The 24,010-nt window shown below is 37.4% G+C and overlaps 1 protein-coding gene across 1 annotated transcript in view; it reads right to left on the bottom strand.

Annotated features, from left to right (window-relative positions):
- The window catches only part of C10H2orf76 (chromosome 10 C2orf76 homolog), a 75,786-nt gene that overhangs the window by 39,237 nt on the left and 12,539 nt on the right, over positions 1-24,010 (bottom strand). Inside the window, exons 2-3 of the mRNA XM_058548826.1 lie at positions 16,929-16,998; positions 11,623-11,767 (exon numbers count right to left, since the gene is read on the bottom strand). Coding sequence (XP_058404809.1) covers positions 11,623-11,755 — 133 coding nt within the window. The 5' untranslated portion in view covers positions 11,756-11,767; positions 16,929-16,998. The remainder of the gene's footprint in view (positions 1-11,622; positions 11,768-16,928; positions 16,999-24,010) is intronic.

The raw sequence follows: 24,010 nt of genomic DNA, 5'->3' as shown, positions 1-24,010 counted from the left end.
GCTTTCCCCCTTAGACTCTCCCCCTCAATATACAACAAAAAGGACACTCATATACCAACAGAGAACATTCACACAACACAAAAGACATCTGAGAGATCCATGAAGCCTTATGCCTGAAGGTGGAGGTGCTGGTACCCCGGGACGAAGTGGAAGGAGGTAAGGAGAACTTCTCTCTTTCCCCAATGACAGTGACTCTGGGGCTGGGACCACATGGTTCTCAGAGAGAGAGGGGGGAAGGGCAGCCCTCCACAGGAAAACCATCCCTCTCCAAGGTCTCTCACAGCCTGTGGGAAATTCCCATATGGAGGGGACTGAACCGTTGTGGGGGTGCCTTCACCAAGCTAGCACCCCAGGAGAGCAGATAGCGAGGGAAGAGTGAGAAGCTCCCGGGATTGGGTGGGGGAAAGAAAGGGTCCCTATCCCTGCCTGGAGCACCAGCACAGCCAGTTGGTCAGAGAGCTGGCAGATCGTGGTGGGTTCAGAATACACAGCTCTTGACCCCCACCCAGTGGCAGCAGGTGGAAGCTGCAACCAGATATTTTCAGAATGAGGAAAAATAAGCCCATCCCTCAAGCAGTATGCAAAAATATATTAAATCTCCAGACTAGAAGGAAAATGACAGGCACCCAGAAATCAATTCTGAAGGCACAGAAATTTATAACCTAAATGATAGAGAATTCAAAATAGCTATCATAAAAAAGCTCAACGAACTACCGGAAAACACAGACAATTCAATGAAATCAGGAACTTTTTCACAAAAGAGATTGAAACTATAAAGAAAAACCAATCAGAAATTTTGGAGATGAAAAACACAATGGAGAAGATACAGAAAAATCTGGAATCTTTAAAGAACAGAGCTGACAATAGGGAGGAAAGAATTAGCAATATTGAGGACAGGAATGCAGAAATGCTCCAGATGGAGGAGGAGAGAGAACTTAGACTAAAAAGAAATGAAGAAATTCTCTGAGAAATATCCAACTCAATTAGGAAATGCAACATAAGGATTATAGGTGTCCCAGAGGGAAAAGAGAAGGAAAAAGGAGCAGAGAACTTGTTCAAAGAAATAATAGTTGAGAACTTCCCAAACCTAGGGAAGGAGCTAGAAATACAAGTGAATGAAATCAACAGATCTCCTAAATATATCAACATGAAAAGACCGTCTCCAAGGCATATAGTAGTAAAGCTCAAAAAAGTGAATGATAAAGAAAAAACAGTAAGGGAGGCAAGACAAAAAAAAAAAAATAATAATGTACAAAGGAATTCCTATCAGGCTCTCAGCCGATTTCTCAGCAGAAACTTTACAGGCTAGGAGAGAGTGGAACGATATATTCAAAATTCTGAAAGACAAAAACTTTCACCCAAGAATACTCTATACAGCGAAAATATGCTTCCGATATAATGGAGAAATGATAACTACCCAAGATAAACAAAAGCTAAGGCAATTCACTGCCACAAGACCCCCACTATGAGAAATGCTCAAGAAGGCCTTCATGGCATGGAAAAAAAAAAAGAGAAAGAGGATACAAAGCTTTGAGCAAGGAGAAAAATAGGTAGACAAAAATCAGGAAAATTGCAGCTATCAGAATAGGTGAGCAAACACTTAATCATAACATCAAAGATTAAGGGAAGGAGAACACCAAAAATAAATATAATCTCATTGCTTTAAACACAAACTCACAACACAAGATGGAAAAGGTTGTGACAATAATAACTTAGAAGGGGAAGAGGAAAGGGATGGAATCGACTTAGTCTAAGGAAATAAGAGGCCATCAGAAAATGGACTATCTCATCTACAAGATTTTTAATATAAACCTCATGGTAACCACTAAACAAATAATCAGAACAGAGACACATACAATAAATAAAGAGAAAACTAAGAAAATCATCATACAGAACTACCAAACTGAATTGACAGTCCGAAACACATGGGATGAGAAACGAAGGAAATGCAAAAGAACTGGAAAAGGAGTGATAAAATAGCAACATTAAGCCCTCACATATCAATAATCACTCTAAATGAAAATGGATTGAACTCTCCAATCAAAAGACACAGAGTGGCAAGATGGATTAAAAAAACAAGATCCAACAATATGCTGCCTCCAGGAAACACATCTCAGCTCTAAAGACAAACACACGCTCAGAGTGAAAGGATGGAGGACAATACTCCAAGCTAATGGCAAACAAAAGAAAGCAAGTGTTGCCATACTTACATCAGACAAACTAGACTTCAAGATAAAACAGGTAATGAGGGACAAAGAGGGACAATATATAATGACAAAAGGGACACTCCACCAAGAAGACATATCACTTATAAATATATATGCACCCAACACAGCAGCACCAAAGTACACAAAGCAACTATTAACAAACCTAAAAGGAGACATTAACAACAACACAATAATAGTGGGGGACCTTAACACCACATTTACATCAATGGATAGATAATCCAGAGAGAAAGTCACTAACGCAATAGTGGACCTAAACGAAAAACTAGACGAGATGAACTTAATAGATAATTATAGAGCACTCCATCCAAACACAGCAGATTACACATTCTTCTCAAGCGTGCATGGAACATTCTCAAGGACTGACCGTATGTTGGGAAACAAGACAAACCTCTAAAAATTTACAAAGATTGAAATCATAACAGGCATCTTCTCCAGCCATAATGCTATGAAACTAGAAATCAACTACAAGAAAAAAGCTGGGACAGTGACAAAGATGTGGAGACTAAACAACATGCTACTGAACAACCAATGGATCACTGAAGAAATTAAAGGAGAAATCAAAAAATATCTGGAGACAAATGAAAATGAAAATACACCATGCCAACTCATATGGGATGCAGCAAAAGCAGTCCTGAGAGGGAAACTACTAGCAATACAGGCCCACCTTAACTAACAAGAAAAATCCAAAGCAACCTTAAACTACACATAACAGAATTAGAAAAAGAAGAACAAACAAAGCCCAAAGTCAGGAGAAGGAGAGAAACAATAAAAATTAGAGCAGAAATAAATGAAATTGAAACCAAAAAAACAGTAGAAAGGATCAATGAAACTAAAAGCTGGTTCTTTGAGAAAATAAACAAAAGTGACAAACTCTTAGCCAGACTCACTAAGAAAAAAAGAGAGAAGGCTCAAAGAAATAAAATTAGAAATGAAAGGGGAGAAATTACAATGGATACCACAGAAATACAAAGGATTATAAGAGAATACTATGAAAAACTATATGCCAACAGAGTGGACAATCTAGAAGAAATGGATAAATTCTTAGACTCATACAACCTCCCAAAACTGAACCAAGAAGAAATAGACTCTGAATAGACCAATCAAAAGTAAAGAGATTGGGGCCGGCCCGGTGGCGCAAGCGGTTAAGTGCGCGCGCTCCGCTGCGGCGGCCCAGGGTTCGCTGGTTCGGATCCCGGGCGCGCACCGACGCACTGCTTGGTAAGCCATGCTGTGGCGGCGTCCCATATAAAGTGGAGGAAGATGGGCACCCATGTTAGCCCAGGGCCGTCTTCCTCAGCAAAAAAGGAGGAGGATTGGCGGATGTTAGCTCAGGGCTGATCTCCTCACAAAAAAAAAAAAAAAAAAAAAGTAAAGAGATTGAAACAGTAATCAAAAACCTCCCAAAAAATAAAAGTCCAGGACCAGATGTCTTCTCCAGAGAATTTTACCAAACATTCAAAGAAGATTGAATACCTATCCTTCTCAAACTATGCCAAAAAATAGAGGAAGATGAAACACTTCCTAACACATTCTCCGAGGCCAACATCACCCTGATACCAAAGCCAGACACAGACAATACAAAGAAGGAAAATTACAGGCCAATATCACTGATGAACATAGATGCAAAAATACTCAACAAAATATTGGCAAACCAAATACAGCAATACATTAAAAAGATCATACGCCCTGATCAAGTGGGATTTATATGAGGGACACAGGGATGGTTCAACATCCGCAAATCAATCAATGTGATATACCACATTAACAGAATGAGGAATAAAAACCACACAATTGTCTCAATAGACACAGAGAAAGCATTTGACAAGATCCAACATCGATTTATGAAAAAAACTCTCAACAAAATGGGTATAGAAGGAAAGTACCTCAACGTGATAAAGGCCATATATGACAAACCCACAGCCAACATCATACTCAACGGGGAAAAACTGAAAGCCATTCCTCTGAGAACAGGAACAAGACAAGGCTGCCCACTCTCACCACTCTAATTCAAGACAGTACTGGAGGTTTTGACCAGAGCAATTAGGCAAGAAAAAGGAATAAAAAGAATCCAAATAGGCACTGAAGAAGTGAAACTCTCACTGTTTGCAGACGACATCATTTTATATATAGAAAACCCTAAAGAATCCATTGGAAAACTATTAGAAATAATCAACAACTATAGGAAAGTTGCAGGGTACAAAATCAACTTACAAAAATCAGTTGCATTTCTATACTCTAACGATGAACTAACAGAACAAGAACTCAAGAAGACAATCCCATTTATAATTGCAACAAAAAGAATAAAATATCTAGGAATAAATTTAACCAAGGAGGTGAAAGACCTATACAATGAAAACTATAAGAAATTATTGAAAGAAATTAATAATGACATAAAGATGGAAAGATATCCCACGCACATGGATTGGAAGAATAAACATAGTTAAAATGTCCATACTACCTAAAGTAATCTACAGATTCAATGCAATCCCAATCAGAATCCCAATGATATTCTTCATAGAAATAGAACAAAGAATCCTAAAATTCATATGGGGCAACAAAAGACCCCGAACAGCTAAAGCAATCCTGAGAAAAAAGAACAAAGCTGGATGCATCACAATCCCTGACTTCCAAATATACTACAAAGCTATAATAATTAAAACAGCACAGTACTGACACAAAAACAGACACACAGATCAATGGCACAGAACTGAAAGCCCAGAAATAAAATCACACATCTACGGACAGCTAATCTTTAACAAAGGAGCTAAGAACATACAATGGAGAAAGAAAAATCTCTTCAACAAATGGTGCTGGGAAAACTGGACAGCCACGTGCAAAAGAATGAAAGTAGACCATTATCTTTCACCACATACAAAAATTAACTCAAAATGGATCAAAGACTTGAAGGTAAGACCTGAAACTATAAAACCCCTGGAAGAAAATATAGGCAGTACACTCTTTGACATTAGTCACAGAGGGATCTTTTCAAATTCCACGTCTACTCGGACAAGGGAAACAAAAGAAAAAATAAACAAGTGGGACTTCTTCAGACTAAAGAGCTTCTGCAAGGCAAATGAAACCAGGATCAAAATGAAAAGACAACCCACCAGCTGGGAGAAAATATTTGCAAATCATATATCCTATAAGGGGTCAACCTCCATAATATATAAAGAACTCACAAAAGTGAACAACAAAAAAACAAACAACCTGATCAAAAAATGGGCAGAGGATATAAACAGACATTTTTCCAAGGAAGAGATACAGATGGCCAATAGGCACATGAAAAGATGTTCAACATCACTAATCATCAGGGAAATGCAAATCAAAACTACACTAAGATATCACCTTACACCCATGAGAATGGCTATAATCACCAAAGCAAAAAGTAACAAATGTTGGAGAGGTTGTGGAGAAATGGGAACCCTAATTCACTGCTGGTGGGAATGCAAACTAATGCAGCCTCTATGGAAAACAGTATGCAGATACCTCAAAAAATTAAAAACAGAAATACCTTATGATCCAGCTATCCCACTACGGGGTATTTATCCAAAGAACCTGAAATCAACAATCCAAAGAGGCCTATGCACCCCTATGTTCATTGCAGCATTATTTGCTACAGCCTAGAAGTGGAAGCATCCCAAATGTCCCTCGACTGATGATTGGATAAAGAAGATGTGGTATATATATACAATGGAATACTACTCAGCCATAAAAATAAGACAAAATCATCCCATTTGCAACAACATGGACAGACCTGGAGGGTATTATGTTAAGTGAAATAAGCCAGAGAGAGAAAAAGAAACACCGTATGATCTCACTCATAAGTGGAAGATAAACTAACAAACAGACAGAGAGAACAGTTTGGTGGTTACCAGGGGGAAGGGGGTTGGGGAGTGGGCACAAGGGGTGAAGGAACACATTTATATGGTGACTGACAAGCAATAATGTACAACTAAAATTTCACAGTTTTATAAACTATTATGACATCAACAAAAAAAAAAAGAGTAACTTTACAGTGGAGAGACCTAACACTACTTCAACCAAGTGATTAAGGTCTACATCAACAATCATAAATCATGTAGAAAGTATGTACCCTTGATATGATGTAATAAAAGTGACACTCAATCAGGGCTGGCCCAGTGGCGTAGTGGTTAAGTTCTCGTGCTCCGCTTTGGCAGCCCGGGGTCCGCAGGTTCGGATCCTGGGCGCGGACCAATGCACCGCTTATCAAGCCACGCTGTGGCAGGCCGTGCCCCATATAAAGTAGAGGAAGATGGGCACAGATGTTAGCCCAGGGCCAATCTTCCTCAGCAAAAAGAGGAGGATTGGCAAGGGATATTAGCTCAGGGCTAATCTTCCTCATACACACACACAAAAAGAGTATCACTTTATCTTTGTGATCTTCCTCTCAAAAACCCATCACCCCAGTCCAATCAAGAGAAAAGCATCAGGCAAATTCCAATAGAGGAGCATCCTACAATAGGCCTGACCAATACTCCTCAAAACTATCAAAGTTATCAAACAGGGAAAATCTGAGAAATTGTCACAGCCCACAGGAGCCTAAGGAGACATGACAACTAAACATAATGTGGCATCCTAGAAGGGATCCTGGAACAGAAAAAAGACATTAGGTAAAAACTAAGGAAATCTGAATAAACTATGGCCTCTAGTTACAATGCATCAATATTGATTCATTAATTGCAACAAATGTAGCACAGTAATGTAAGATGCTAACAATAGGGGAAATTGTGAAGGGGAGCATTAAATATAAAGAAACATATAAAGATAAAAAAGATATAAAGAAAATCTTTCTAACTATTCTAGTATTCACCCAATAGAATAGATTGCTTTACAAACACACATATAACCAGAAGTAACAGAGTATAAAGAAGGAATTCTGAATTGGAAGGTTGGAAAAAACTTCCACAGCTTTCTTCTTTTTCATAGGTGAAATGATTTTACATTCAGAAGCAAGATCTGAAGTATTACAAAGTATCAAAATGCTTCCAAATCAAAGAATAATTAAAATGTCTTCTATTATCTAGATAATTGGTTTGTATACTAGTCTGAATCTAAAAAATTAGTCATCTATATAAGGTAATACATATATGGTACCTCTGTGATCAGAATATTTGATTAACACCCGTTCCTCATATGTTAACAATAGGTTTATTTCATTTATTTTATTTATCATATTTATATATAATCATATATTTATTATATTTATATTTATAAATATGAGTTTATATTTATTATATTTGTACAACTTTAGGTTTTAATGGCATGATGTTGTGGTACAGTGATTCTCAATGGAGAATGAATCAAATTTAACCAAATTAATCAAATTTCTTGGCTGAGGGAAAAATACAAACAATTATGGCAGGTGACTAGGTTAAGCTACGGGTGGCAAAAAGTGACTATGATAAGAGAAGAACAGACAGGCAAGAAGGCATCTAAAATAACCCCCAAAGATCATTCACCACAATGACCATTTCTATCTGTGTGCAAAATTCAGCCAAGTCAGCTCAGGCAAGTTACTTAACTTCTCTGTTCCTTAATTTCTTCACATGTAAAACGGGGATAATAACAGTTCCTAATTTAGAGGGATGCTGTGAGAATGAAATGAGATTATCTAGTTAAAGTTCTTAGCACAGTACCCATAGTAATGTTCACTATTATTAGTATTACTTCAAAAATTCCTCAGTAATAAACTATTTGGTCTTTGCTATGTACACAATTCACAAAAGGTAAATACGAATTCACCTTCATTCACCAACTTTCCAGAGTTCCACAGTATCTCAAATCAGATGACAAAGATAGGCTTGGGCACAGAGCCCACAACTCAAAAAAGTCTGTACCCCAAAAGTTCACCTTTTAGTCACTGGAACACATTTCCCACATGCACAACGGAAACGAGTAGTAGCTATATTATTACTAACACAGGTGAAGGATGTGAATAGGCAGGGCTGAGCATCTGGCTGTGACCCATAACACTGCTCTCATGGGGAGGGCAGTCCAGGGGACCCAGGGAGAAAGGGACTCACGGTGGGGAGGGGACAATACATCTTCCCCTGCCACCTTAGCTGCTCAAAGATTACATCTGATCCTCAAGGACTTCAGGAAGAACCTATTCTGCACTGTACCAAGGACATCACGGCACTTACTGTATCTACACTAAGACACACTGTAACTCATAATACACATAAAAATTTTAAAATAAAATATGTAGGGATTTGTTTTTATTTCCAAACTTGAATATGCTTTTGGTGACATACTTTCAAAAGCAGGACACTGTAATTGGCAATATCTTAGTACCAACTCTCAATCTGCCCCTAACAGTTAAGAACACAGCAATAAAAATATATACTCTGTATGTAAGCCTATAGTTACTGTAAGGAATAATTATGTTCTTATAAAATCTTTTATAGTCACCACCAAGGAGACTGACTAGTCTGTCTTCTCTATAGGTCTATATACCTCACTTACTCCTTACTCAGGTAATACTGAGCAGTAAAACTACCCAAAATTAGAGGAAAAAAAAAAGTGAGGGAGAAGAGTTTAGAAAATTTACAAAGCCAATCAGGAAGTAAAATGTCAAGAATTCACTACATTTTAAAAAGCTAGCTATACACACTTACATTGCACATCTATAAACCAAAATCTTGGTTTCCCAGTACGACTCTCTAGTAAGGGAATCAGAGCTCCTCAGAGAAATGGGTGATCCCAGGCCTGGGGCAAGGAAAAGTCTGGAACATCTTGCTGTACCAAAAAGTAAGGGGGTGCTCAAAGAATGATGGGGATGTGTTAAAAGGACACAAGCTAGACTGAAGGGGCTACAACTAGCCAAAATGGGGATAACTGGAGCATCAAAATAAATAATGATTGTAAAGAAATATAATCCTTTGAATAAATAAGAATCCATGAGTCCGCAGTGATATAAACAAATGACTAAATAATTTAATTAAATAATTAAATAAATTCTTTATTGTAGAAAAACAACTAACATATGTAAAAGGAATGATGGAATAAGGAAAATCGCCATTTGCCAATCATCATAATTGATTCAGGCAAGAACATCCAACAATGCTAAACCAGTGGATGAAAGTTTGAGAAGTAACAAGATATTCACATAGTCTCAATATATACCCCTACAAGTTACTTTTCAATTACAATTAAAATTTACAGTGGAGAAACCTGGCAGACATCCCCTTAACCAACTCATCAGTGTTACCATAGCCAGTAACGGGGCTAGTCGACAGCACGTGCCTCCTGGTGGGATGCACTGAGACGTTAGCATCAGGTCTATGATTGCTCTGCCAAAAGGCATAACCTAAATCTAATGGTGAGAAAAACCCAATGGAGGGGCATTCTACAAAATAACTAGCCTGCACTATTCAAAATTGCCAATGTGATGAAATACAATAAAAGACTCCTGATTGAAGAAATTAATTTCAGGTTCAAGAAAGAACATAACATGTGACCTTGGATTTTCTTTTGTCACAAAAGACCTCATTGGGACAATTAAAATCTCAATAAAGTCTATGAATTAGATAACAGTATTGTTTCAATGTGAAGTTCCTGATTTTCATCATTGTACTGTGATTTATATAAGAGAATTCCTTATTTTTAGGGAACACACACTGAAATATTCAGAGGTAAAGGAGAATCATCATATCAGTAACATACTTCTAAATGGTTCGGAAAGAAAAAAATGGGGGGCAGGGGTAAGGAAAAGTTGAGAGGAAAGGGGGAAGAAAAGGAGAGACAGGGAGAGTGGAGGAGGGAATAAAACAAATGTAACAGGGCCGGCCCGTGGCGTAGTGGTTAAATGCACGCACCAAGGCACAGCTTGTCAGGCCATGCTGTGGCTGCGTCCCATATAAAAAAAGTGGAGGAAGATGGGCACAGATGTTAGCCCAGGGCCAGTGTTCCTCAGCAAAAAGATGTTAGCTCAGGGCTCATCTTCCTCACAAAATAAACAAATAAATAAATAAATAAACAAAACAAAAAAACACCAAAGAAAAAGAGTGAGAACACTTAAAAAAAACAAATGTAACAAAATGGTGACATTTTGGGAATCTGTGTGAAGAGTATCTAGGAATTCTTTGTCTTGTTTCTGCAACTTTTCTGTGTCTGAAATTATGTCAGTATAAAAAAAATTAAATTGGCTAAAAAGTGATAAATTTGTCAAAATTCATGTAACTGTACACTAAGATCTATACATTATACCACACATAAATTACACTTCAATTAAAATAATAAAAGCTTATTCTACGTTTTATCAAATGTTGATGATTGGAACACGTCAATAATTAAAAACAGAGGTTAAGGGGGTTGGAGGGATAAGACTGATGGTATTTAAGGGTACACACTTGTAACTAAGACTAAAATAGCCATAGATATTTAATACACAGTTTAGTGAACATGGACAATAATCTTGTCCTAATGTTGTCCATACTATAAGTATGTAAAGCAATAAATATCCTTACAACGGCAACCATATTACAAATAAAATACATATAAATGTATCAAAGTAACCCGATGTACACCTTAAATTTACACAATGTTACATGTCAAATCTATCCAGTTTAAAAACAAAAAACAGAGGTTAGAAACTCATCAAGGACTTATTAAAACGAAGACTAACTTCATGCCTATTGTTTTTTAAGCTTGAAATGATAAACTATCGCCAGTTAGTCTGGTTGTCATTTCTGTGACCGCAACGACCAGCAGCTCTCATGATTTCCTGGCTGTACAGACAGAGGCCTGCCACCTTCCTGTCATGCTCCCCATGAGGCCCTCTGTGTGCTCGGCCGGTAACACAACTAGCTACGCTACACTCCCTTATTAATCAACCTCGAAATACCTAGGCCTGTTACAAGCAAACCCAGACCTTAAAATTTTTTAATTAAAAAAGAAAAAAAAAGGAGAAGCCAAACACGATGGCAACGATCCCTGATGAGAGCACACACGTTGCTAAATGAGCCTTGGGGAGACACTTCTGCTGATGCCAAGGACCAGAACAGGAACTAGCCTAGCATCAGGCTTAAAATCTAGATTACTATCTTTCAAAGTATTTTTTTTTTTTTTAAGATTTTATTTATTTATTTATTTATTTTTCCCCCAAAGCCCCAGTAGATAGTTGTATGTCGTAGTTGCACATCCTTCTAGTTGCTGTATGTGGGACGCAGCCTCAGCATGGCCAGAGAAGCGGTGTGTCGGTGCTCGCCCGGGATCCGAACCCCGGCCGCCAGCAGCAGAGCGCGCACACTTAACCGCTAAGCCACAGGGCCAGCCCTATCTTTCAAAGTATTTTTAAAAAATTACTAACAACGTAATAGTCAACTGTTTTTTCAAAATACTAATAAAACAAAATGACTAAGACGTCTCATACCTTGCTTTAGAAATACTATAAATTCCTTTACAGTTTGATCCAAATTAACTCCGTGATAAACTACAGGTTTGAAATTGCGATGCTCAAAGGAACGAATGAGGCGAACTGTAACGGTCACTTCTTCAGAAGCCATGTGAAGAAACTCCTGTGGCAAGGGAGATGAGAACAGGCTAAATAACATTAACTCAGGATTATCTACAAGCCTGCATTTATGCCACCAGCTCTCTGGCATCCAGCCCATCTCTCCCATACTGTATGGTTACTGACCGAGTCCCCAAACCCAGGCCCGATACTGGGGCTTCCACAAGGGTCCCAAGGTCACTTCCACCTATCCACTGTGATCTCGGACAGCTTTGTCAGTCACTGATGTTCTGACCGGCAGAAAACTGACAGGGCACAAAAGATGAACACAGGTGACATGGGGGGCGGGGGCGGGCATAAGGAGAAGCAGGATTGCCAAACACAGACACATGGCATACACCTGACCGCTTTGGATTTGCGAGGTCAGTGGTCTCCTCACCTGGCCCTGAGATGAAGTATGTTTATATTAGAGTCAACTATCAACAGGTCGAACTGCAATCTCACAAATGCTGCCAGATTTCAGGACTGATTTAATTATATGCCAATGTATTATTCATCTTTCATACTATTGTTTAATTTGTGTATGTTTATTTCATCCTAACTATGTACTAATCTTATGTGCCAGGTGTTGATGTTTATCTCGGTTAATTCTATCACCAAACCATGAGGTATTATGTTCATTTTAAGGATGAGGAAACAGACTGAGAGAGATTATACAAACTGCCCAAGGTTAAAGCTGACAGACAATGGAGTCAGGATTTAAGCATCAATTTAAATCCAAAGTCCATAAATGCTCCAATTAAAAGGCATAGGGTGGCTGACTGGATAAAAAAACAAGACCCATATATATGCTGCATATAAGAGACACACTTCAGACCTCAAGACACTCACAAACTGAGAGTGAAGGGATGGAAAAAGATACTCCACACAAATGGCAACAAAAAGAAAGCTGGGGTAGCAGTACTCATATCAGACAAAATAGACTTTAAAACAAAAACTGTAAAGAGAGACAAAGAAGGGCATTACATAATGATCAAGGGAACAATCCAACAAGAGGATATAACACTTGTAAATATCTATGCACCCAATGCAGGTGCACCTAAATATATAAAGCAATTATTAACAGATATAAAAACAGAAATAGACAGTAACACAATAATAGTAGGGGATTTTAACACTCCACTTACACCAATGGATAGATCATCCAAACAGAAGATTAATAAGGAAACATTGGCCTTAAATGACACTTTAGACCAGATGGACCTAGTAGATATATACAGAGCATTCCATCCAAAAACCGAAGAATACACGTTCTTTTCAAATGCACATGGAACATTCTCCAGGACTGATTACATATTAGGCCACAAAACAAGTCTCCATAAATTTAAAAAGACTGAAATAATACCAAGCATCTTTTCTGACCACAACGGTATGAAACTAGAAATCAACTATAGGAAGAAAATCAGAAAAGCCACAAATACGTGGAGATTAAACAAAATGCTACTGAACAACAACTGGGTTAATGAAGAAATCAAAGAAGAAATCAAAAAATACCTGGAGACAAATGAAAATGAAAATACGACATGCCAGAATTTATGGGATACAGCAAAAGCGGTTCTAAGAGGGAAGTTTATAGCGATACAGGCCTATCTCAACAAACAAGAAAAATCTCAAATAAACAATCTAACAATGCACCTAAAGGAACTGGAAAAAGAAGAACAAACGAAGCCCAAAATCAGCAGAAGAAGGGAAATCATAAAAATCAGAGCAGAAATAAATGAAATAGAGACCAAAAAAACAATAGAAAAAACTAATAAAACCAAGAGCTGGTTCTTTGAAAAGATCAACAAAATTGACAAACCTTTAGCTAGACTCACCAAGAAAAAAAGAGAGAAGGCACAAATAAGTAAAATCAGAAATGAAAGAGGAGAAGTTACAACAGACACCTCAGAAATACAAAAGATTATAAGAGAATACTATGAAAAGCTATATGCCAACCAATTCGACATTCTGGAAGAAATGCATAAATTCTTAGAATCATACAACCTTCCAAAACTGGATCAAGAAGAAGTAGAGAATTTGAATAGACCAATCACCAGTAAGGAGATCGAAACAGTAATCAAAAACCTCCCCAAAAATAAAAGTCCAGGACCAGACGGCTTCCCTGGTGAATTCTACCAAACATTCAAAGAAGACTTAATACCTATCCTTCTCAAAAATTGAGGGGGGAGGGAAGCTCCCTAACTCATTCTACGAAGCTGACATTACCCTGATACCAAAATCAGACAAGGACAACACAAAAAAAAAAGAAAATTACAGGCCAATATCACTGATGAACATCGATGCAAAAATCCTCAACAAAATACTAGCAAATCGCATACAACAATACGTTAAAAAGATTATACACCATGATCAAGTGGGATTCATTCCAGGTATGCAGGGATGGTTTAACATTTGCAAATCAATCAACGTAATACACCACATTAATAAAATGAAGAATAAAAATCACATGATCATCTCAATAGATGCAGAGAAAGCATCTGACAAGATACAGCACACATTTATGATAAAAACTCTGAATAAAATGGGTATAGAAGGAAAGTACCTCAACATAATAAAGACCATATATGACAAACCCACAGCTAATATCATCCTCAATGGTGAAAAACTGAAAGCTATCGCTCTAAGAACAGGAACCAGACAAGGATGCCCACTGTCACCACTCCTATTTAACATAGTACTGGAAGTCCTAGCCAGAGCAATCAGGCAAGAGAAAGAAATAAAAGGGATCCAAATTGGAAAAGAAAAATTGAAACTGTCACTATTTGCAGATGACATGATTTTATATATAGAAAACCCTAAAGAATCCACCAGAAAACTTTTAGAAGTAATAAACGAATATGGTAAAGTTGCAGGATACAAAATCAGTTGCATTTCTGTACACTAACAACGAAGTAGCAGAAAGAGAAATTAAGAATACCATCCCATTTACAATTGAAACAAAAAGAATAAAATACCTAGGAATAAACTTAACCAAAGAGGTGAAAGATCTGTACACCGAAAACTATAAAACATTTCTGAAAGAAATTGAAGAAGACACAAAGAAATGGAAAGATATTCCGTGCTCTTGGACTGGAAGAATTAACATAGATAAGATGTCCATACGTCCTAAAGCCATCTATAGATTCAATGCAATCCCTATCCAAGTTCCAACAACATTTTTCACAGAAATAGAACAAAGAATCCTAAAATTTATATGGAACAACAAAAGACCTCGAATAGCTAAAGGAATCCTGAGAAAAAAGAACAAAGCTGGAGGTATCACACTCCCTGATTTCAAAATATACTACAAAGCTATAGTAACCAAAACAGCATGGTACTGGCACAAAAACAGACACACAGATCAATGGAATAGAATCGAAAGCCCAGAAATAAACCCACACATCTATGGACAGCTAATCTTTGACAAAGGAGCCAAGAACATACAATGGAGAAAAGAAAATCTCTTCAACAAATGGTGTTGGGAAAACTGGATAGCCACATGCAAAAAAATGAAAGTAGACCCTTACCTTACACCATACACAAAAATTAACTCCAAATGGATTAAAGACTTGAATGTAAGACCTGAAACTGTGAAACTTCTAGAAGAAAACATAGGCAGTACGCTCTTTGACATCGGTCTTAGCAACATCTTTTCAAACACCATGTCTGACCGGGCAAAAGAAACAATACAAAAAATGAACAAATGGGACTACATCAAACTGAAAAGCTTCTGCACAGCAAAGGAAACCATCAACAAAACGAAAAGACAACCTAACAATTGGGAGAAGATATTTGCAAACCATACATCTGATAAGGGCTTAATCTCCAAAATATATAAAGAACTCATGCGTCTCAACAACAAAAAAACTAACAACCCAATTAAAAAATGGGCAAAAGACCTGAACAGACATTTCTCCAAAGAAGATATACAGATGGCCAACAGGCACATGAAAAGATGTTCAAAATCACTAACTATCGGGGAAATGCAAATCAAAACTACAATGAGATATCACCTCACACCCGTCAGAATGGCTATAATTAACAAGGCAGGAAACAACATGTGTTGGAGAGGATGTGGAGAGAAGGGAACTCTCATACACTGCTGGTGGGAGTGCAAACTGGTGCAGCCACTATGGAAAACAGTATGGAGATTCCTCAAAAAATCAAGGATAGAACTACCATATGATCCAGCTATTCCACTGCTGGGTATTTATCCAAAGAACTTGAAAACACCATTGCATAAAGATACACGCACCCCTGTGTTCATTGCAGCGTTATTCACAATAGCCAAGACTTGGAAGCAACCTAAGTGCCCATCAAGGGACGAATGGATAAAGAAGATGTGGTATATGTACACAATGGAATACTACTCAGCGATAAGAAACGATGAAATCCAGCCATTTGTGACAACATGGATGGACATTGAGGGTATAATGCAAAGTGAAATAAGTCAGAGGGAGAAAGTCAAATACCGTATGATTTCGTTCATTAAGTAGTAGATAATAACAACAATAAACAAACACATAGGGACAGAGATTGGATTGTTGGTTACCAGAGAGGAAGGGGGGAGGGAGGAGGGTGAAAGGGCTAATTCGGTACATGTGTGTGGTGATGGGTTGTAATTAGTATTTTGGTGGTGAACATGATGTAATCTATGCAGAAACAGAAGTATAATGATGTACACCTGAAATTTTTACAATGTTATAAACCAATGTTACTGCAATAAACAAAAAATTAAAAAATAAGTAAATAAATAAATCCAAAGTCCATGCTCTCTCTAATATACTATTGGAAAATCACTCCAAATTACTTCCTCCAAAAAACCCGCGCAGTTGCCAATGTTTTAAAGATACAATTATGGTATATTTCTACTTAGTGGTAACTACTTCATGCTACTTTCAACTTTGCATACAACTTTCAGCCATAATATACAATAAGTACTAGGAAAAAATACCTGTAATACTAATAAACATAAGATATCCAACTTCACTAGTAATCAGAGAAATTCAAAATAACAATGAGATATATCACTCATCAAACTGACAAATTTAAAAGTCTGACAATATCTAGGGTTGGCAAGAGTGTAGAATAACAAGAATTTAACCAGTGAAGGTGGGCATCCAAACGGGTACTACTTTTGGAGACAATTTGGCAATATTTAGTAAAGCTGAAGATACACATACCTTTCGATCCAGCAATCTCACTCATAGATAGGTACCCTAGGGAAGCTCTCACATATGTGCACAAGAAGAACTGCAAAAGAACATTAATAGTAATACTGTTTGTTAATTGCAAAAACAAGAAACAACTAAATGTCCATCAAAAGAAGAACAGTTAAGTAAATTATGGCATACTCATACAATGGAATAAATAGTACAAGCAGCAAAAATGAATGGACTAGAACTATACACACCAACACAGAGGAATCTCAAAAATATTATGATGAATGAAAAAAAAAGCAAGTTGCAAAAGAATCAGCCGTACTCTATCATTTATACAAAGTCCAAAAGCATCGCTTTCAGGGGCCGGTCTGGTGGCGCAAGCGGTTAAGTGCGCGCACTCCACTGTGGCGGCCCGGGGTTTCGCCGGTTCAGATCCGGGGCGTGCATCGACGCACTGCTTGGCAAGCCATGCTGTGGCGGCGTCCTATATAAAGTGGAGGAAGATGGGCATGGATGTTAGCCCACGGCCAGTCTTCCTCAGCAAAAAGAGGAGGATTGGCAGATGTTAGCTCAGGGCCGATCTTCCTCACAAAAAAAAAAAAGCATAGCTTTTATTTATGTTTAAAAGGAGGAAAAGGAAAGGATTGTTATCTCCGAGGAAAAGGAAGGATTATGCAATTATGGAGAAGTACACAGGCACGTTAATTATACTGGTAGCATTTTATGTCTTAAGCAGAATATTAGGTATACGGATAGTATATTATTCTTTATGCCTTTTAGTGTGTCTAGAATATTTTATAATATACAAAAACAAGCCAAACTAATTTGGCCTAGGAAGTCTCTCTGAATCACAGAATGCTTCCACAAATATTTTACTAAGTTTGAGAGAATATATAGCACATTATGTATGAAAAGCAAAGGTTCAAGCTGTTTTAATGCATAAAATAATTTGTAATTTTAATTAGCATACTGCTTATAATTAAATGGATGGTTCTTAAGAAACTGAAAATAATTTTTTCTCTCTAAAATAAGATAAGGATTCAACTTATAATCTTGTTTAGTGGTTAATGAACTTAAATTAACAAGTCTTTTGATAATTTCAATAGTAGCTATTACACTATTTCTTATTAAATCTCGTTTACAATACTCCCCAAAAATTCTGATCCCAGAATCCACTAAGTAGCAGCAGTTCACCAGACACCTACAAAATTACAATTTAAAATATACTGAGGTACTTAATAAAGACTATCTCTTGAGAAAGGAATATTATAAAACTCTTCTGTATTTTACAAGCAGTGTTAACAGGTTTGTTAAAATTATGATGACTTCCTCCTCTCACCTAGCCCCCAAAACAACAAAGAAGTCCTCCAAAGCACACCCAGACACATACACCCATGCATGCTGGAAAGCCCTATACTGCCATCCAAGTTCCCAAAGAGTTCAGAGCCGGACAGATCAATATGTGTCAATATCAAATCAGATTAAATATCAATTGTACCTCTTAGCCACCACACAGTTGGATCTCACATAGTAGGATCTCAATAAATAGTAGCTGCTTTTATCAACAGTCAACTCGGGATAAAATAGGTCTGGGCATAAAGACAGCTGATGTAGGGAGCAGATAAAGATACTAGATTCCCAGGTGCAGTGAAATAAATCATGTAAATGACCTAACCAAGGAGGCTGGGCAGGCTGGCACATGCATGCATTATGAAACTTTTATAATTGTAGGTTTGTTTTTTTCACTTAATAAAATGCTGCCCAAATGCTGTACTTAAATAGACGAAGTTTTCAATTTAAAACTCCAAATTTGCATTAATGTCTAATTTTGGTCAACAATGTATTGTCATCCTCATCAGAAATTTGTTATAATTTATACTCAGTAACTAAACAATAATAGCTACTATCAGAATGAAACCATGATCTCATTTGCCTTAAGGACTGTGGGAAATACAGCTTGTTAGTCTAGGGAAACGGACATACTAAAGAGACAGCTTAGAAAGCCAATATTATGGACTATAAATGTGACATTTTCCCAGAAGGTTTGATCTGATCAAGTTTAAAAGGCATTCTTCAAATGAAGGGACAGAGAAACCAAAAACAAACTTAGGGATAAATTAGCAAAAAATATTCAAGGACCTGAAAAAAGATTTAAATATATTAAATGACAAACTATGTTCTTAATTATGAAGGCTCAAAGCCATGAAGAAATCAATTCTCCCTAAATTAATCTATAAATTGAATAAAATCCCAATCAAAATATAAAAGAGTAGTTTGGGGAAGTTGTCACAAATATTTCTAAAATCCATCTGGAAGAATACATTTGTGAGCTTAGTCAGCAAAGTCATAAAAAAAGAAAAAAGAGACTAGTGCACCAATTATTAAAATATATTACAAAGCAACAGTCAGATGTATAATAGAAATACATGAATAAGCTTATGTGATTTTCACATATCTACAAAATCCAATAACAAAAATTTTAAAGGACTATCAAACTAGAGTAATTTAAGCTGTGATACTGAAGCAGGAATAAACTGACAAAAGCAGTGGAATACAATAGAAAACTCAGAAATAGACTAAAGATTAGAGAATTTAGTACAAGATAAAAGCGGCATTTCACGTTAGTGGGGAAAAGATAGTTTAGTTAATAAATGGGATTGGAACAACTGGGCAGACATTTGGAAAAAAGTAACGCTACATTCTTACCTCATCTTTATATAAAAATAAACCATATATGGACCAAACATTTAAATTTAACTGCAAAATCATAGAGAGGCACTGGAAAAATGGGTATATATTTTTATAATCTTAATGTAGGAAAGACCTTTCTAAGCAAATAAAAATCAGCAACCATCAAGGAAAAGGTTGATAGGTATAACAACATGGAAATGTAAGAAAAGACCAATACCCTCCCTAATAGAAACATGGGTAAAGGTAATTAATGGGCAATTGGCAAATTTTTAAAAAGTCAATAATGTGAAAAGATGATCAACTTCAGTAACTAAAGAACTGCAAATAGAAACAGTAAGATATCAATTTTGCCATCATATTGATAAAATTTTTAAAAATTAAAAACTGGCCAAACCAGTGTTGGCAAAGATGTGGAGAACTAAACATTTTTATATAGTATTGTTAAGAACATAAAATGGCACAGCCTTTCTGGAGGGGGGTGGGGTAATCTGTATCAAAATTTTAAATTTGCCTATCCTTTGACATGGTAATTTCTAATAATCTACCCTGAGAAGATAATCACATCAAATATTTTTAAAATCCATGAGTTCATAACGATACTTTTTAAAAAGCCAATTGGTCACTCTGGAAGCCAATGGGGCACTTACTTGTTTTTCTGAAAATTGGCTTACAAGGTGGGGGGGTAGGGAGCATTGAAACGAGAAAAATAATCAAATATTTTATGCCTTTCTTATACAGACTATATTTCAAGGTTGCCAAATGGCATGAAGAAAAGTTCTTCTTTATGGAAGAATTACAGCTAAAAAGCACTGAAAGAATGATAGAATTTAAAAATCATGATTTACACACCTATCAGAATGGCTAAAATAAAACACAGTGATAACACCAAATGTTGGTGAGGGTACAGAGAAACTAGATCTCTCGTTCATTGCTGGTGGGAATGCAGAAGGGTATGACCACTCTGGAAAAGAATATGGCAGTTTCTTACAAAACTCAGCATGTGCTTATCATATGACCCAGCAACTGCATCCTTGGATATTTATGGCAGAGAAATGAAAACTTATGTTCACACAAAAACCTAGCATATTCATGTGTAATACCCCAAAACTAGAAACCCAAATGTCCTTCAATACATGAATGGTTAAACAAACTGTGGTATATCCATATCATGAAATACCACTCAGTAATAAAAAGGAACAAACTATTGATACACATAACAATCTTGATAGATCTCAAGGGAATTAAACTGAATTTCAAAAGCCAATCTCAAAAGGTTACACACTGTAGAATTCCATTTATATGTCAGTCTTGTAATGACAAAATTATGAAAACGGAGAAAAGATTAGTGTTGCCAGGGTTGGGGAGTAGGTAGGGAAGGAGGTGGCTGTGACTATAAAAGGGTAGCATGAGAGATCCTTGTGACGGAAATGTTCTGATTCTCGACTGCAGTGTTAACCCACATTTATCTACACTTGTGATACAAGTGCATAGAACTAAATACATGTGCATGCATACACACACAAGTGCATGTAAAACTAGTGAAATCTGAATTCGGTCCATGGATTGTCTCGACATCAATTCCCTGGCTGTGATACTGGACTATACTCAAGCAAGACATTACCACTGGGGTAAACTGGGTGAAGGGCATAAAGGATCTCTCTGTATTATTTCTTACAAATGCATGTGAATCTACAATTATCTCAAAACAAAAAGTTGCTAAAAATCATCATTTTGAAAACCCTAATGAAATAACGAATGTAGGCAATGATCATAAAGGGGTGCCAAAATCATTAGGTAAAATATTGATGGGAAATTTTAGAATGGATACATGAGGGGCTAACCACACCTGAATTTACTAATCGACCTTAACAAATTAATCAAGCCTCCAGATCTAACTCCTGCTTCATGGGCTATGACGGCGTGTGGAAGAACAGGTTAAATGACACCATAAGGAGGCCATCAGCCAAGTTCAGACTGTGGAAAATTCTACTGAATAAATGACTTGATTTCTTCAACAAATAAACAGCACAAAAAATAAAGAAGGGGAGGAAGATTATACATTAGAAGAGACTTAAAAGAGACATATCAACCAATGCAACATTTAGACCTTATATGGATCCTGACTTGCATATGGCCGCGGCTATCTCTGAATGGTAGAAATCCAAGAGACTGTTACATGTTTTATATATTTTTAGTATTGTGTAATGTTTTAATAACGACTATGTGTTTTTAAATTAGGCTATTTCCCTGTATACTTATATTTGCATTTTTCTGATGTATGTGTTATGCACCAACACAAAGTTATTTTTAAAACTAAGTTATTTCCATTTCTTTTAAGAAAAAAGAGACAACAAGAACAAACAATACAGAACTTATCAAACACTATAAAGGACAAAGAGAGTTAGAAATTTAGTTATCCCAAATAAATCCAAAAAGAATTCAGCAGTCAGAGGCACCAGAAGCAGACCACATACCCACAACGAGTCTCAACTTGTCTAAGACGGCACAAAGGGCCTTCCATGCTCAGCCTCTCCCTGCCTCTCTGATCGTATTTGTCACCATGACGATCCACCTTTCATGTATCACTCCAGCAGCAATTACAGCCCATAGTTTCCCACACATACCACACTGTTTCCAAGCCTCTGCCACAACTTTCCACTCCTGGCTTTTCTCCAAACTCCCTCTGTCCCTCACCTCTTCCGCCTTACCATGTAGGCATCCTTCAAAACTCAGCCCGGGCCATCTGCTCCAAGACATCTTTGAGGTCTGCTCCTCCTCTGCCCCAGGCTCAGCTAAAGGCCCCTCTGTCATACCATATTGAAGTTATTTGTTTCAGGGGTCTAGCCTGCAAGGTCGTTGAGGGAAAGAACGCTGCGTGGTTTATTTTTGTATACCCAGCAACATGTCTGGCCTGAGGCACATCAGAGCCCCATAGATGTCTGCAGAACTGAAGAGCAGCTGAAGGGCTAAGGAAAACCTGAATTCCTCCCTTGCCTAAGGACACACTGACGCGTCAGTCCTGCATACAGCCACGGTATCTAGGGTCCATGAGCTTTTCCAGTGCCCAGGACAATGTGTGAGACCTGGAAAAAAACTTATTTCTCGAGAATATAAAGTTTTTTAAATCAAAATTAGTATTTAACTAAATACCTACAACACATAACATTTCAACAGCAGCTCAACTCTATTCATAATTATATATGTCAGATTTAATACAGGATATGGGTACATTTTAGTACATTTTATACGATATAGGGTGGGGATTTGAAAAGTAACAGTGCCTAGGGCTTAGGAAGGACTTGAAACCTTCCTGCCTAAAAAAAGCCGGTTCTGGCTGGTACCTTAACCAGCTAGTTTGTGATAATGAAGAAAAATCCATATCCAAAGCAAAAAAAGCCTCTTAAAAACAAATATACAAAACAAACACAAAATCCACGCAGGAACCCCATCACATGGAGCTCCCAGGTCCCTGACAGATAGCCACTGTATCATCAGAGCCAAGAATGGAAGCAGCCCATCACCCTTGCTCTGGACCAGAACTCCCTGGTCCTCCAGGTCAGGTCGGGCCTGCTTTTTATGGCCCTGGATGCAGCAGGGTGAACATGGAAGGTGGAAATTCAGCAAGAAATGGTCAGGGAAAGCCAAGAAAAGCTGCATGCCAGGTTCCCTAAGGGCCCAACTGCTCTCCCTCCCAAGTTGGTTCCTCCCCTCATGGCAAAGTTCTGAGCTGAAGAGCTGTAAACCAGCTGGGATGGGCTCCTGTGGAGAAAAATAGGCACAGTACATAAAAGCTCGAAGCCCAGCATTACGATCAACACAAAACATGCATACTCACAAAATACTTGATTGTTGACTTTAGATTGATATTTATCAGCTCAAAAAAAAAGTAACTACAACTGATACCGGTTATTCAAAGAGGATATGGTTTATAAAGTGGTTGCGAACACTGAAGTAACGAATACTGAACTCCTTCTCCTGGGGAAATACAGGGTTAGGTTCTTGCGAGCCTCTGGTGTATCTCGTCACAACATTTTCATCAGCCAATCAATACACAACCTTGTTTATGTGTGTTTCTGTTTAAAGACACCTTATTTAACATGTATTGTTGATTCACTAACATTGAACTCCCAGCCAACAGCACTATAAGTCAAGCCTGAGCAAAGCTTATCCAATCCACATATTTTCTCTGTAAGGCACACATAGCCTTTGTGCACTTAGGAAAACGAGACAGCACTTCAGCACCGCGCTTGGGGGCTGTCTTAAACAGCAAAATCACCAACAAAAAGCACAAAAATGTGAAAAGCGTGGCACCAAATAGAGCACAAACTGGACACTTGTTTACAGTCTGAGAGCTGAAACACGAAGACAGCAAGTCGTCTTGTTTGACTTCAGCTGGGAACATGAACTTTCTT

This window comes from Diceros bicornis, chromosome 10 (genome assembly GCF_020826845.1).
Source record: "Diceros bicornis minor isolate mBicDic1 chromosome 10, mDicBic1.mat.cur, whole genome shotgun sequence".
NCBI classification, from domain to species: Eukaryota; Metazoa; Chordata; class Mammalia; order Perissodactyla; family Rhinocerotidae; genus Diceros; species Diceros bicornis.
This window is presented reverse-complemented; position numbering and strand designations above follow the sequence as displayed.